The following is an 11,363-nucleotide window of genomic DNA, read 5'->3' as shown; positions in this document are numbered from 1 at the left end:
TGATGCTGAATATTCAATTTTCCTTTCTTAAATTGATAATCTACACTTGAAACAATTTCTTGATGCTGGCAAGACTTGTTTGATAACAAATACTACCAGAAAACTTACAGCAACTCCTCAACTGTTTCACAAACACAACATAAGAAGGGACACCCATACTACATATCTAGTTTCCTTTGAACAACTCTTCAACCTCAATGACAAATGAACTAGCATTCTAACAAGCTTTTGACACAATAAGTACCCATAAGAAACCACCCAATAAGGAGGACAGAGAAGGATAGGAGCCCGATCAAGAACGGCCACCCGGCCATGAAAACACAGAGGCATAGCACCAATATAAAAGGGAGGAATGATCTTAAGATTGACATGCTATCAACCCAATGCCCCTTGTGTAGTATAAGAGCTGCCACATTTATCATATTCCAACTCATTGACCCGCCATAACAGAGCCGATTAAGACAGTTGGCAATAAATGAGTGGCAGTTGCATGTAAAGAGGTTGTAGTATTTATGCTCAAAGTTGTGCATACTTGACCGTAGGGCATCATCCCATGTGATTGATGTTCCATACTCTGCATGCCTGTAGCCATTCTTGCAGGTGTGCCCAGATAGGTTTGGGGGAAAGCAGCACTACAATAACATTCAAATTCCACAACAAAATTGTCAATGGGTCGATAGATAGGCTAAAGTCTACACAGTCAACATTAACTCTTTACATAAGATAAATGAGAGACATCATAATTCTAATCACTTCATTTAGTCATACCAACAAAGTGGCATCACAATTTCAGAGATGGGAAGGACAAGGAAATGGAAATTATTTTCCGTCTCCGATTTGCCACAAAAGTGCACTCAAACATTAACCATCTGGTGGATGAGGATTAAAGCGTGTGTGGGTGCAGGCACCAAAATAGTACACAATGGAGCAGAATATGGACTGTACCTGTTCTCTATCAAGCTGAAGATTTGCCACAAAAGTGCACTCAAACATTAACCATCTGGTTGATGATGATTAAACTGTGTGTGAGTGCAGGCACCAAAATAGTACACAATGGGGCAGAATATCGACTGTACCTGTTCTCTATCAAGCTGAAGATATCTTGCTACAGCACCAAATGCAAAATCATCAACATTTACGAAATTGGATCCTGAAAAATCTAAAATAGCTCCATCCTCCCGGCATATGCCAACATGCCCAATGAAAGGCGCCAACCACGAGACTACTGGGAGTGGAGTCCAAACTAAACAACATGGGAACTTTGCCTTCTTTGGATCAATTTCCTCCAGTGGCCACAGCTCATGCCGAATCCTCTGTGTAGAACTCGAATGCTCAACATCATAAGCTATTGTTAACTCCATATTCGGAATTCTTCCGAGTGACATATGGTTTTTGTTCAATTTCCAATCGAGAACCATCAATCCGTCAAATGACGTCCACAAGCGTATTATTGTCCAAACTGAATAAGTAGACCTAGTGAATCAGTTATTCTTTCAGGAATAAACAACAACAATTGGAAGGTATTTGGCAAAAAGGATTTAAACAGGATATTGTGCAAACTAAAACTGCCAAATCTCAGGGTACAACAACACATATACAACTATTGACTATCAGAGTAAAAATAAAAAATAAAAAATAAAAAATGGAAAAGCATCTCCTCATTGGACTCATTAAGCAATTGTCACAGCATAAATTCTCCAAATACATCTATTACACATCACATGAGCTCCAAAAAGATGTATACATGTTATCAAAATCTATTAGACAATTTCAACACATTGCTGCACCCAGAATACTATTCTAACTATAATAAGCGGGCAAAAGCTAAAAATAAACTGCCTTTTACTCCAACACTCATTATCTGTTCTGATGACACTGCCATACCTCTCTTTATTGATAATTACACTCGTTTCAAAGAAAACAATGGGGTAAAACACCAACCAAGGTGAGTAATCCAAGTAAGCCATTGTGTACAAAATTTTATGACATCTCACCAAAAAATAAATAAGATTGAACAACAAATAACACACCATTTACCATGCCAACGAGCATGCAGTACTTGGTTAAACGCCAACATTTCCTGTATTGGTGATGGAATTGGTTTTGCATGCCAAAACCCACTCTTCCTACCTCGCCCACCTTAAAATAAATAAATCTCAAGCCAAATCATACTTTTAGTTGAGAAAAAATTGTGGATAAACTTCACTTCAATTTGGGCACAAGATGTCATTCTTTCAAAATCCCATGTCTATGTAAACCTACCCTAATCCCAACACTATGACTCTATCATTAGAATCCATTTCTTGCATCAAACTATATTTAAGGCGATGCTTTTGTAAATGTAGCACCCTTCATCTCACTTAAGGCCTCGATTCAAATTCTTTATGGTTCTCGTTTGTCATTGAACAGACTCAAATTTCACTAATCTTACACAACCTCCACTCTGCTTGGCCTCAACTTCCACCAAATATATTGAGAAACCATTACGCCATTATGCTTTCCTTGCAATTGACCATCAACACCAAGGATAGCACAGGAAGCCCAAGAGAGGGAGAAGGAGTAAATTGATTTATTGTACTTCTCTGTATCCTCTCTCTCATTAATATAAAAAGTTAGGATCATGGGATTTGATCATGAGCAACGATGCTGAAAATCTATACTCGATAATATTGCAAAATTCTCATATCTAGGTTTCCTTGGGTTAAGGTTTTCCATTTACAAAACATTGAAACAGTTGCCCGCATCCTAGAATTTGAGCATTATTTTTTGATCTAGAAGTTCTCAACAAAATAACAAAAATTGCTCCATTTAGCTGAATAGCTGTTTTACAGCGTAGTTTGAGGAAATTATGATATGTCTACATTTCAATTCGATAAGATCTTTTTTCCTTTTCAAAATTGGTTTTTTTTTTTTTGGGGAAGTAAAATGGTCATCAAAACTGCCATATATTTATTTATTAAAAAAAAAAAGTAAACTAAGAAAGAAACCTAAACTAAGATAAAACTTGAACGTTTCACAGCTAAAGGAAGACTTCTTTATGCTACTATGCAGACAATAATTAGAGGCTTTCAGTAATAAAAAAACATTAAGCAACAATTCAAAGAACTATCTGAAAGGCTTTAAGAGAGAACGAAACAAAAAAAAAAGGGGGCGGGGGGGGGGGGGGGGGGACCGATTTGTCCACGGAAAATGCTAGCAAAACAAACCATGTGTAAAGACAAAATGGGACGCTTCAATTCCATTTTACCATGACTTTCCCACGATTTTCTCGGCAACCAAACGAAACCCAGATGGTTCTTCCGAAAATCCAGGAACAAATTGAAGAAGAACATGGTCCGAACCCACATATTAACGCATTTGAATCATTAAAGACTAAAAGGGTATACCATAAATACTGCAATACTGACCTGTAGACGGCAGTGATGCAGAAGCTGAGTCTGAAAATGCCTCCAGTGAAGGAAGCAGGGGAAGACAGAGACGAAGATCTCGAGGTCGGTAAAGAAGAAGTAGAAGCTGTGTCGTTGTTGTAGCAGTAATTGTCCTTGTTGTTGTTCATTGTGGAAGAGCAAGAACGATTTATTGTGACAAGATATCAAGGAAATCTTTCTTTTAATATTAATTATAAATTTGTGAGATTTTGAGGTGAATGAGGAGAAAAGAGGGGGAGGTGCATGAACACTCCCGATTTTCGCTTCTCTGGTGGGACCTATCTCCACACTATTTTTTTTTTCTTTTGTTGATGTGAAGTGTAAACTCACATTATACACCTCGTGGCTGTGAGCCTGTGAACTGCGTGAAGTCGCCGAAGAGCCGGTTAAATGCATGTATGTTAGTACACCGCTTCTCTCTTGTGGAACCTCTCCTCTTTCTCTCTCTAGACTTTTTATTATTATTATTATTAATTTTGTGAGCCTATTCACTACTTCTAACGAGTGCTCCAAAAGAGGAGTTAGGAATGGGCAAATCCTACCAAACCTGCAAAAATTGACCTGCAGGCCTACATGTGGAGATCGAATTTCATGTGTAAAATTGTGGATTTGGATTTCAAATTAGACTATCCGTGCGGGGTGGGGCGGGTCGCTTGTATAACTTTTTTAAAATCCTGGATACGTGACCTACCCCGCCCCATCTAAAACAAAAATACCTAAAAAATTCCTAAACTACCCCCTCCTAAAAAAAACCCTAAACTCCTAAATCCCTCATTCCCTCCCTCCTGGGTTTTGCGCCACTTAGCCTCACAAGTCACGCCCTCCTAAAGAATTGCGCCAGATCTTCGTTGATGTGTGTTGACGAAGAGCGGCTGAGATCGAAGAACCATAGTCTCCAAAACGAAGGCAATGGGGCAATGTTCTTCTAGAACTCTAACCTCAGTGGCCGGCACCGCCTGAAGTTGCCAAGAATTGTCTACTCTTCTACTGAACAACAGTTTGCATGGCTTCGATTCCCTTGTCATTTTTGGATTGAGGAGAAGGAGAGCTTATAGAGAAAGCAGTAGCTCAATTTGTTATCTTAAAAGCTATAGGAGGCCAAGTTGAAAAAGATGAAGTTTCTTTAACTGCTCTAACCATTCTTATAAACAGGATAATTTGTTTGTAAGTTTCTTCACTATTCATGCTTAAAATACTTGACCCGACCTGCGACCCGGCCAATACTATTCACTGTAGCGGGCCACGGGTAGGGTTTTTAAAACCTGCATGTGCAAGTTCAGGTGCCAAAATGGCCAATACCCGACCTGCCTCGACCCGTGCCCACCCTTAGGAAGAGGGATGGATTTTCCCATCTCCACCCACTCTACCGTGCCTCTCGCTATCACACAGTCTCCATCGGAGCTGTCACACCCTTCGTTCTATCCCAAATCTATCTAGACTTGTCCCGATCTACTCAGATTTGGCTCGAATCTTCCTAGATTTGACCTGGATTTAGCTACATCTGTCCCACAAGGCTCCATCGTGCCACATTCTTGTCTTCATCGATCTCACTGCTGCTCCACTCATCCTTTTGCCACTACAAGTGGGCCTCACGTGTCACTTCACTATCACTCCTTACTTTCGATGCTCGATTTTAGTTTATGTTATGATATTTGTTTTTATTTTCAGCTGTATTTTGTGGGTTATAGTCTCATTGTCCTTATGTGATTTTATCTTGTTGTAGAGACTTTTGTAACTAGAGTTCGTTCATTCTCTTCGACTTTTTAGCCCATTTTCTAGTTATTGTTCTTAATTTCGACATTGTATTTTCGTTTGCGTATGTTGTTGGGGAGTCCACTCCCTCTTGATTTTTTGTTTCTATGTAACCCTGTAAAAATTGGATTGGAAAAAAGAAATAAAAAATTAAAGGAATCATAAAGCCCATTAAGCAGAAATGAGACTTTTCAGTTTAAAATATCATTTCAATTGATATGTATAGTTTAATGTTTAATATGGTATGATTTTAAGAAAAAAGGCATGAGTTCGAATCTTTATAATAGCAAAATTTAAATTTTAGTATGATTTTTTATTAATACCCACCACCTTGTATATAGTCTTTTTTCTTTTTTCTTTTTACATGTCTACACAAGAGGGATGATTCGAACTAGTAACATCTACTTCATAAGGCATGGTCTCTAGCCGATTGAACTACCCCTTGAGGACGCCTCGTATATAGTCTTATATGTGCATATTGTGTTTTGATTTGTTCCCAAAATTATCTCCAAGACAAGTCTAAGTTGGAATCAAATTTTAATTTCATAATCATGAACCTAGTCAAATTAGGGTTGTAAACCGCACTATATAGGCGGATAATACTTTTATTCCTCATTCACACTCGCACTTTGCGGAAGACAAATTTTAGTGACCGCATCCATATCTCTACTTTGTAGAATCCGCCTATAATGCACACATGAGGATGATATTTTTGTACTAACCGTCTGTGACCTCCACTTTGCATTTTGGATTTTTTTTTTTTTTTTTTTTTTTTTTTTATAAATATGAACTAAATTTATATGGACTTAAAAAAAAAAAAAATAAAGATATTTCTAATTTAACCGTGTGTGTGCAACGTGTAACAAAATATCAAAATACGAAATATAAATAAGACATATTTTGTTAACGAAGTGAAAACTCAATTAAGAGAAAAACTACTACATGGCAGCCAAACCCAAGATTTTCACTATTCAGAAGGCAAAACTAGTTACAAAGCAGTAGCACTCACATACCCCTGATGCAGTGGTCGTACCTTGAACTCTGACACATAACCCAACGCGAATGCCTCCCAACCAAGTCACCTACTTGAAGGGGTCTTCAATGGAATCCTTTACCTTAGGGCTTCTCCTTAAGATAGACTTCAACATGAGCATAACAACAGTACTTCGGCAACTGCTTGAGAGTAAACTGATCAGCACAATAACTCCTAAATTATACTCTCTAAGTTCTAAGGAATTTAATACCAAATTCTTACAAATTACATGCGGCCTCTATTTATAGGCTATAGAAGACCTAAATCGATTCTAAAACGATTTTCTCTAGGTGGCGTCCGGATGGTAGCTGAGAGCGTCCGGACGGCCAACTGTGCAACTTGCTTTCCAAAATCCCTGATATTCTTTCCTAACTAGGGCTGCGTCAGGATGGTGTTACCCTAGCATCCGAACGATTGCACTTCAGCTGCTTGCAATTTCTATAATAAGGACCGGTGTCCAGACGATGTAGACCAATCGTCCGAATAGTTGCAAATCTTCACTACATCTTGCCTTATCAATGATAGCGTCCAAACGGTTGCAACTGTCTTCCCATATCTGTGTCTGCGAATGAAATCATTTTACTTGTCGAACACTGAATAGCGTCCGGACGTGTTGCTGAGACGTCTGAACGGATGCAACCTTGAACAATTCGAAGCTTCTGGACGCTGACGGGAGTTCGGACGAAATAACCACGTCGTCGGGACGGATGTTGCTTAACTGATGAGCGTCCAGAAGGTTGACAGGGACGTCCGAACGGATGCAAGGGATTTGACTTCACTGTCTTGAAATCCGCACAGAATCTTCTTGAAGCACAAAACCGACATGTAGATTCTGAATATAAATAGCATCCCTAATTAAAAAGCAACATTATATAGAAGTGATTTTTTGTCCAACAGAATGCAGCCAATTACAAACTAACAAACTCCCCATTTTTCCATTATAGGACAAAAATCACTTGACCGGTTTTAAAAATACATTCCCAGTCCAAATCAAAAAATACTCATCATTTTTGTTTCAAAAGGGCAAAGGGTAAAATAGAGCATTAAAAAAACTAGTAAATAAAATTACTCTCCCTTAATGTCTCAACAAGACAAAGGTAAACAGAGTAAATTAATCCATAGTTGCAAAAATATTACAACAATCCAAAACATAATAATAAAAAATGTCTCAAAATAAGTCAAACAAAACACCAAAATAAAAAATAAAAAAAATCAATCCTCCTCAACAAGGGTAGGACGATCCTCGTCATCACGAGCCAAATGATGGTGCTTGGAGACACTCTTGGATATCCAGCTGGCATTGCTCCACATGAAGGTTAATAGAGTGAACCACCCGCTGCATCGAATTCATACCTCTATGAAGTGACTCGAGAGAAGCTAGAATCCGAGTCAAAACTGCATCTGACTGTGGAGGCAGAGGAGCAGTTTGTGAAGATGATGCAGCAACAGGCATCTCAACATGAATAGGAGGAGGCTGAGGAGCTTCATCTTGGCCTTCATGCCTCAGTTGGGCATTGGACTTCATTAGGGTCTGATTGCCGAAGGGGTCCTGAAAATCATCTTGGGCTCTCTAGAGACGTCTATCCCAGACTGCAGAATAATTTGCGTGATCAAGCAGCCGAATGGAAGTCTTGTAGTATTCTCATCTCGGGCCTCCAGCATAATATTGAGGATATGCTTACACAGGCAAAAAGGCAACCTCATGATGATAGCATAAAAGAATTGAGCCCTCTTCTGAATCAAATTACTCCTACGAACAGTAGGCCAGAGATTATGTTGGACAATCTTCGCTAGCAAGCGATGCGGGGGAGAAAAGGCACCAATCCTGATATTTGTAGCTTGCTTCTCGCCCTGTGGAACAGCCTGAAAGAACTCCCTAAGATCCTCCGAAGTGGGAACCTCAACAACCTCATTAAATGGGCTGGCAGAAATATGAAGCACAGGTACACCTATAATCTTGCTAATGACCTATGGATCAATTTGAATCACATGCCCCTCTACAGTAGACTGAAGGACAATGCCATTGTCCTCATCCTGCATAGCCTCCAGGTGCGTATTGAACTCTCTGACCAGCCTAGTGAGCACGATACAGGCACAACTGCAGAGGTAGTCCCAGTTATATATCTGAATGATGTCATTAATAACATCAAGGGGTGCCACCATAACATCAGTCCTAACTATATTCCTCTTTGGAATAACTGGCATGCTTGCTATTCTGGCTCTGAAAGCTGCAATGCCTTCCTCTGTCCTCTGGCAAACTCTGTGCTGTGAACTGCCGGCAGACATGATTCTGCAAAAGTAAATTCAACCATTTTGCCAAGAAAAATAACACCAAAGAAGTTAGTTGCTGTTAGTCCCCAAAAAAATTTGGCATTATAACGGCAGTAAAATAGACTTTAAAAAAAAAAAATAGATATGCAATAATATTCCAACACAGTCCAAATAGATGATATAGCAAATATTTCAATCACAACAACAGAGAAACTACTCAAGAATATCCAACATTTATCTCAAAATACATTCCAAAATATTAAAAATATTAATAGTTAAATAAAACTGAAAATAATGCAAAAGATGAAGCAAAATACCTGGAAATGAGATAAAATGCACAAGATGACAAAATAAGCCATGAACTCGTGAGAAACCACAAGAAAAACGCACCAAAAAGACAAAAAGGTCAGAAAAAATTGAGAGAAATAGAAGTGAGGTGCGGCGGCTAGGGAAAGAAAGCGATTCTTAAACCTGTAGGATAACTGTCCGGACACATCATTAACCCGTCCGGACGTGGGATGCCACATAAGCTTTCAACAGAACCGCGCACGTCCGAACGTGTCACCTGACCGTCCGGCCGTCTGAGCAACACCCATCCGGACTCAAGAGGAGACCGTCTGGACGCTTCACACTGAAAAACAGAAACTGAAAGAAAATTTGCAGAAAAATTATTTTCCCTAAAGTTAGCTTCAAAACATGCATGTATAATCAACTGATATAACAGTTAGATAGCATTTCAAAAATATGCAGATATATAATTGAGAGTTAAGAATTCAATTAGCACAAAATTCCCTGTAGATAGAAATTTTAAATAGATTACTCAACTCATGCAATGCGTGTGTATGTGAAAACTTTCTCAATAATGCATGAAGTTCACTAATATGACTTAAAGTAACTGAATTTTCTAAACAAGAGAGAAAATTAATAACAGATCAGTCAAAAGTCAAACCTTATTTTACTAGGGCCTAACAACCCTCATATGATACACTCCCCTTAAGATGCAGAACTTTTCTTTTACTTAGTCCTTTAGTGACCATCTATTTCTGCAATGATTTGGTCACTGGTTGTTTCTTTAGGGACAAGTTCAAGAACAGATTTATAGCACAATAAGCAGTGACTCTTTTTATTTATCCATATTTACTGAATTTTTGAATGTTTTTTATCACTTGGTGATGCAGCCTAGAGAGAATGCTATAATTTTTAGGTTCTAGTTTCAACTAGCGAGTTGGTCAATTTGACCATCTTACAAAAAAATCTCTCATCAAAATTTTCAAAAGCAAAAATTCAAAGAGAAAATATATATATATATATATATATATATATATATATATATATATATATATATATATATATATATATATATATATATATATATATATATATATATATATATATACCTTAGGGAAGCTTTGGATAGTGCACAAAAATCATCTCATGAGAAAAGTAACTATATAGCATTAAGATGCATAGAAAATTTTGGCAGATATTAGGCATAAACTCTCAATCATATATAAGCATAGTCAATTAATGTACAATGAACTAAAATATCAGGCAAAAAAACATGCAATAACTGAAACGCTAAGAAAAGAAAAAATAAAATTTATGCATCTTCTCCCCCAAAATTTTTGTTATTGTTGTTGTTGTTTTATTATTATTTTTAATTTTATTTTTATGAAAAACAATAAAAACATGCTAGATGAAAAGAAATGCACAAACATCTCCTAGCATGTGTGGTAAAATCAAACATGTTCACACGAAAGGTTCAGAATTACCAAGACAGAAAAGCAACATCCTAATGTGCTTTTTCTTTCATCCCCAAATAGTACCTGCAGAAGTTTCTCAAGACAACAAGAGAAAATATAGGGGATAGAATAAATGGTTCCTCAAACATAATGAAATGCATGAATAAGATACGACATGATAAACAATACAATGCAAACATACTTGACATGCACTAAGATTTAGGAACCAAAATCGTAGGCATGGTGAAACTGCACTTCTACTAGGTGAGTCCACTCCCCCTCAAGGGGTGAATAGTCTCATCATTCTTGACCCATATCTGCTTGACCCGTGGAGGTGGTTTGCGGCTCATGTCCATGTTGACCATTCTCCTTAGCATACCTTGTGTTAGGCTCAGCAATCCTTCATAGCCATGGTTGGTAATGGGCTTCTGCAGCTTTCTCTTGTAGTGCCTTAATTTGTTATTCTATAGTTTGTCACTCTGATTGACAGGAACAAACTTCTGCTGTCGCTACTGATGCCGTGGAGCTTGAAGTGCCGTCGAAGGTAAAGTGCATCATGTAGCTCTTGTTGGCAACTTCCTTTGAACCTTCAACTTCTGAGCCTAGAGCTGAGGACATTTGGGTTGGATGTGACCAGTGATGCCGCAATGATGACAAGTAGGCATGTTTCCATTTGTGGAATACTTCTTGACTTTCTCTGCAGAATTATGGTTAGCATTTTTACAAATAATATTGTTTTTACCTTTTATATGTCTCCTATGGGGAGGGACGTATTTAGATGAGGAAGATTCTTCAATTTTACCTTTCCTCAGAGCATTCTACTTAATCCAAGACCTGTGAGATTTTAACAAATAATATTTTGGTATAATATGACCAATCTTCCCACAATTATGACAAGTAGGAACAAACTTACGTTGTGTTCCTAATTTCTTGGATTTTGGCATCACATGATTATTTAAGCAAGAATTATCTAAACAAGCTGTATCTACTATCACATACTTAATATCAATAGAATCTAATTCAGAATCAAAAGCATGTGAAGTAGAAGTACTCAAATGATTAACAATTAAAGCAGGCTTGTTAGAAATATCTGAATGAATACAAAGCATGCTTTTCAAATTATCACTAGAGAATTTT

General features: G+C 37.8%; 1 protein-coding gene across 2 annotated transcripts; it reads right to left on the bottom strand.

Annotated features, from left to right (window-relative positions):
* Positions 1-3,733, bottom strand: LOC133866448 (protein REVERSION-TO-ETHYLENE SENSITIVITY1). 2 transcript variants are annotated; one of them, XM_062302979.1, is made up of 3 exons: positions 3,408-3,733; positions 1,077-1,473; positions 1-632 (listed from the first exon to the last, which is right to left on the bottom strand). In XM_062302979.1, the coding sequence occupies exons 1-3, from the start codon at positions 3,554-3,556 to the stop codon at positions 210-212; spliced, it is 969 nt and encodes a 322-aa protein (XP_062158963.1). In that variant the 5' UTR covers positions 3,557-3,733; the 3' UTR covers positions 1-209. The 2 variants fall into 2 exon arrangements, with proteins under 2 accessions (XP_062158963.1, XP_062158964.1); XM_062302980.1 differs by having other exon boundaries at positions 1,077-1,459; positions 3,408-3,541.
* Between the last annotated feature and the right edge of the window lie 7,630 nt (positions 3,734-11,363).

Source organism: Alnus glutinosa, chromosome 4 (genome assembly GCF_958979055.1).
Source record: "Alnus glutinosa chromosome 4, dhAlnGlut1.1, whole genome shotgun sequence".
Taxonomy (NCBI): Eukaryota; Viridiplantae; Streptophyta; class Magnoliopsida; order Fagales; family Betulaceae; genus Alnus; species Alnus glutinosa.
This window is presented reverse-complemented; position numbering and strand designations above follow the sequence as displayed.

Coding starts and splice junctions, on each gene's coding strand:
- LOC133866448 (XM_062302979.1), bottom strand. CDS start 3,556: ATGAACAACAACAAGGACAATTACTGCTACAACAACGACACAGCTTCT. Junction 1,474..3,407: donor TGCATCACTGCCGTCTACAG/GTCAGTATTGCA, acceptor CTGATTCACTAG/GTCTACTTATTCAGTTTGGA. Junction 633..1,076: donor TTCAGCTTGATAGAGAACAG/GTACAGTCGATA, acceptor ATGTTATTGTAG/TGCTGCTTTCCCCCAAACCT.